This window comes from Lactuca virosa, chromosome 8 (genome assembly GCF_052849685.1).
Source record: "Lactuca virosa cultivar CGN04683 chromosome 8, Lactuca_virosa_CGN04683_v6, whole genome shotgun sequence".
In the NCBI taxonomy this organism is placed as follows: Eukaryota; Viridiplantae; Streptophyta; class Magnoliopsida; order Asterales; family Asteraceae; genus Lactuca; species Lactuca virosa.
In genome coordinates, this window is record NC_136433.1 from 11,103,276 (window position 1) to 11,107,767 (window position 4,492).

Consider the following 4,492-nt stretch of genomic DNA (forward strand, 5'->3'; position numbering starts at 1 on the left):
ATGGGGTATTACTAAAAAAATTAAAGATTATGAGAAATGAATATGTTTGATATTTTCTTTTTAATATTAAAAATTTTAAAAATAAAATAGGGTTAGAAATTAATCACTCTTAGTATTGTTTTCCATTTTTAAAGTAAAATAATATTAAAGTTGGTAAGGTGTTAACGAGGTAATTTATTTATCTATATATTTTCTAGAGTATAGATATCTTTAGACCTATATACTTAGGTCATCTCCAATGCATTGAACTCTTAAGAATTCAATAGATTGGCACATCAACATTCCACTATAACTATTAAACTCTTAAGAGTTGAATGGATTGTCACATCAATTTTTTATTATATTTTTTTATAAATAATTTTAATAAATAAATAATATTAATAAATAAGATGTTATCGTTTTAAAATACTTTTAAGATTTATATATTTTTTATTGTTTAGAAAAAAATACAAATTAACTTAATAAATTAATTATTGAAAATAAAATAAAATATAGCATAAATAGAATGCAAATGAAAAAATAATAATATATAGTTTGTTTATGTTAAAAAAAAAAACAAATGTTAGTTTTCTATATTAATTGGTTATATTATATTATACAAATGTTTATATAAAATTGGGTAAAAAAGAAAAGTTATACAACCTTGAATGGGGATTAAACCCATTCATTCAACTCCACTTACAATGCGAGGTTTAGTAGATTGAATGTCACATTGTCACCCATTTTTCCATTAAACTTTCCGACCTTCCATTGGGGATGGCCTTAGTATATACTTATGTATAAAAAAGTTAGAAGATCGGTAATTTTTATAATTTTTCTATAAAGTTAAGGGATGATATTATAAAATATTTGTACCACTTCCTTGATCCTTAATGATTATCTTTTTTCCCTGCAAGATTGTGATTATTTGATGGCTCAAGCATGAAGTGTGGAAACGTGTAAAGTTATACAAGACAGAGTTGTGAAAAACATATATAAAAGAAGTAAAACAATGAAATTGTTAAAAAAAACATGTAAAAGTGAAGTTATATAAATGGATTGTTAGAAAAAAAAATGACGTTGTAAAAACGAATTGTGGGGAAAAAAACAAAGTAAAAAATAGAATTGTAAAATATGGAAGTTTTGAAAAAAAAAAGTGAAAAAACGAAAAGAAATTACAAAACTTAAGAAACCTAAAAAGTTAAAGAAATGTTATAAAAAAAAGAGAGAAATATCCTAAGAAACATGTTACGAGTAAATCATAAGGATGAAATGTACTAAAACAAACAAATTAAAAGGACTTTCGAAAATCATAAAATAATTATGATGATGACGATGATGATGATGATGATGATGGTGTTAGCGTTTGTGATTGTGATGATCATGATGATGTTGATGATGATAACATAGTGACTAAATGAGTAGTTGAATGGAGAATGGTAGTTTAAATACCAATTTCAACATTATCCCTATTATAAAACCTTAATTTTACATGTTTCTTAACCTAGCATACTACTTTGGATATGTGACTAAGATAGCAAATGTTTGTAATAACAAATAGTGAACATGAGGTCTAGGGTTCAAGTGCTTCTAATCAAAAGATATAAGATGTTGACCTCCTTTTTTAAGATCAAAGGTTCAAGTCCCGTTTGAGACATAGGTCGAATTAGAAGTAGTTTAGAGTATATTACATTTGTCGTTTAAAAAAAAAAATAGACAGTGAACATGAGACAAGAAATCACTTCGAGAAATAATAGAGGAAGCCAGGAAATAATAGACATTATTTTATCTAGTTTTATCTTTGATATTGACAGATTTATCCCTTGTATTTCAAAAAGCAATTTTGAGAAATTAGACTCTAGTATGTGATATTTTGGACCATTCCACTACTTATTTGAGACGAACTTTATTTTAAAATTGAGTAAACGTTATTTTGAAATAGACCCTACACTGTGTGTTTGATAAATGCTTCAGCTTTAAGCTAAGAACAGTCTTTAGTTCTTAAGTTCATCCAACCCATTAGCCAATGTTCAGATGGCCTTCAATTTTTAGGAAACCATATTCATTTCACAGAGATTCGGCTTTTAGGCTTGTCATGACACCAAGAATTACTATTTCACTTTATGTGAGAGCATAGTGCCCCACCAAAGATGAGCATGCAAATTACTTTGTTGCTTGACAATCATGATATCTAATTGTTATTATCTTACTAAGTTCTTTAAAATCCGAATTTATCATTGTATATCTTCCAATCAAAATGCAACAACAAACATTGTGAATCCCATTTGAATGGGTCTGTGTCACAAAGATTACCTCTGGCATGTGCAGACATGATAACCACAGTAGTTCCAATTAAAATATATTCTCCTTAAGAGAAAGATAGGGTAATGATTGATAAACATAACTCGGTTTCAAAGATGGCATGTATTAGATTACAAGCATAGAACAAACATTGGACTTGAGTTATTTTGCAGGCATCTGACCATATTACAACTATGATCAAAACACACTTTTCTTGAACAGCATCACATACAAATATTTGTCTGAGATTCTTCATTCAAGTCAAGTTTGCTTTTCAAAAATGGCAACTGGTGCAGTTGCTTTCTTCTTCTTCACAGGAGATAGTGGTTCTGTAACAAGAAATATGTTTCTTCAATGGTTACAAAGATTACAATTTTAAAATCAGGAAATTTAACCATATCATGCTTCAATAATATGCTTTAAAAGTTTAAGCAAAGCACCATGAATCTATAACTTACTGGTGATAAGAGCTTTAGGTCTGGTCTTGAATAAAATTCTTTGACGAATGATACCAATAACTTCTAGTTCCACCCGTGATGAATTCAGATCATCATCATCATCATCTTTCTGGTCTATTTCCATATCAGATTTTATTATCTTCTTCTTCAATACCAGTAATGGTTTCTTCATGGGGATCTTTGACCCGGACAATTCATGATAACCAACAGTAAAGGTATAATTTTCCTGAACCAGAACCAGTTAAGAGAGTAACATCAGAATTTGTGGTAATTAACCAAATGATTAAAGATCAAACCACTTCACAAACCCTTTTGAGATTTCGCCGATCTATAAACCTCACAGAAGAAGTTCATTCTCAATTTCTAAATAGAAGAAAATCAAAATTGAACGTGATGCTTGGTGCAGGGGAATCGACATAATGTTTGTATCGAAGGTAAAATTGGTAACTTTCAAGCAATTAATCATCAAGTAATTAAACAACTTGAAGATGTTTACACACGCGCACATTAATTTACCTGAGAAGAAGGGCGGCAAAGAATACCAATTTGAAGATTTCGCAAGCGTTCTTGGAAGGCTGGTTGAACTTCAACAACACCTTGCAATTCGATGATTGCCCACTCAGGGCAACTCGCTTCGCCGCAGCTGCACTTCAATTTAATTTCCATATCTCTCTCGTGCCTTACTGGTTAATGTGAATTAGAAAATGTAGATTTTAGGGTTTTCTAAGGCTTTGGAGTGTGTTCGACCGATTTGGGACTAAATTTGGCGGGAAACTGAAGAACCCTAACCCCTTCTATAGATGAAGTGCTATTTGAGTATTTGACCCTGATCTAATTTCAGTTTTCATACTTGGCCCTTAAAATGAAAGGTCATTATTATCTTAGCACCACAAATATTGATTTCGTCTTTAATTGGACATTGAAGCTAATTTTGAGTATTATGGTCCCTAAAATAGCCAAAAACCTGTCAATAAAGACATTTCTAGATAATTGATGTGATTACTTGGTAACAACACTTGTCGGGGTATGTCGTTAAGATTTTCAACCGTTCTCATAGCCACATGTAGATGTATAATTAAATCTTGAAAAAAAAGGGTTTGGACCTTAAAACGATTGATGTCGAATCGGTAAAAAGCTTATGGCTTTTTTGGAGTTGTCAGTAATCGTAGGTTCCGAACCTCTTTCCATAAATTTAGTTGCTTAAGTATGACATTGACGTGTTTCTAGTGGTAAAAAGCTTTGTATGGAGAATATCGGATGTTATTCCAAATGTTTTTTTTATCTCAAGGTTGATATGAACTTCAAAGGAGTGTTTTACCTTATAATTCTCTTCACCTATTCTTTGATGGCAATAACTTTTTATTTACTAACCACGAGTTCACTGGTATGGATTTTAGTCATTTTAGTGTGTATCATTCCTCGAACACTTCATGCATGAACCATGTGAAAAGTTATATTATTATGCCCCTAATGAAAATTTGTATTGTGGTATTCAACTAATAGAAAATGAAATACAGTATGCAAATTTTATAGAACCTACGTATCCATTAGGTGAGAAAATTTTCATTTATGTCTACTACATACCTATAAGTTGAGAAATATAGTATTTTATTATGGATCATTATAACTTTTTTATTATGTGTTTTTGGTTTTTGATAAACAAAAATGATTTTTTTTTACAGCCAAACAAGCATGACACCAACATATAATTGTTACAACACTACCAACCATCAACTAAGAACTTCCACCCATAT

General features: G+C 30.1%; 1 protein-coding gene across 1 annotated transcript; it reads right to left on the minus strand.

Annotated features, from left to right (window-relative positions):
• Nucleotides 1–2,288: 2,288 nt before the first annotated feature.
• LOC145133658 (chromosome transmission fidelity-like protein) lies at nt 2,289–3,537 on the minus strand. The gene is made up of 3 exons (XM_079068593.1): nt 3,255–3,537; nt 2,739–2,964; nt 2,289–2,609 (listed from the first exon to the last, which is right to left on the minus strand). The coding sequence occupies exons 1-3, from the start codon at nt 3,402–3,404 to the stop codon at nt 2,542–2,544; spliced, it is 444 nt and encodes a 147-aa protein (XP_078924719.1). The 5' UTR covers nt 3,405–3,537; the 3' UTR covers nt 2,289–2,541.
• Between the last annotated feature and the right edge of the window lie 955 nt (nt 3,538–4,492).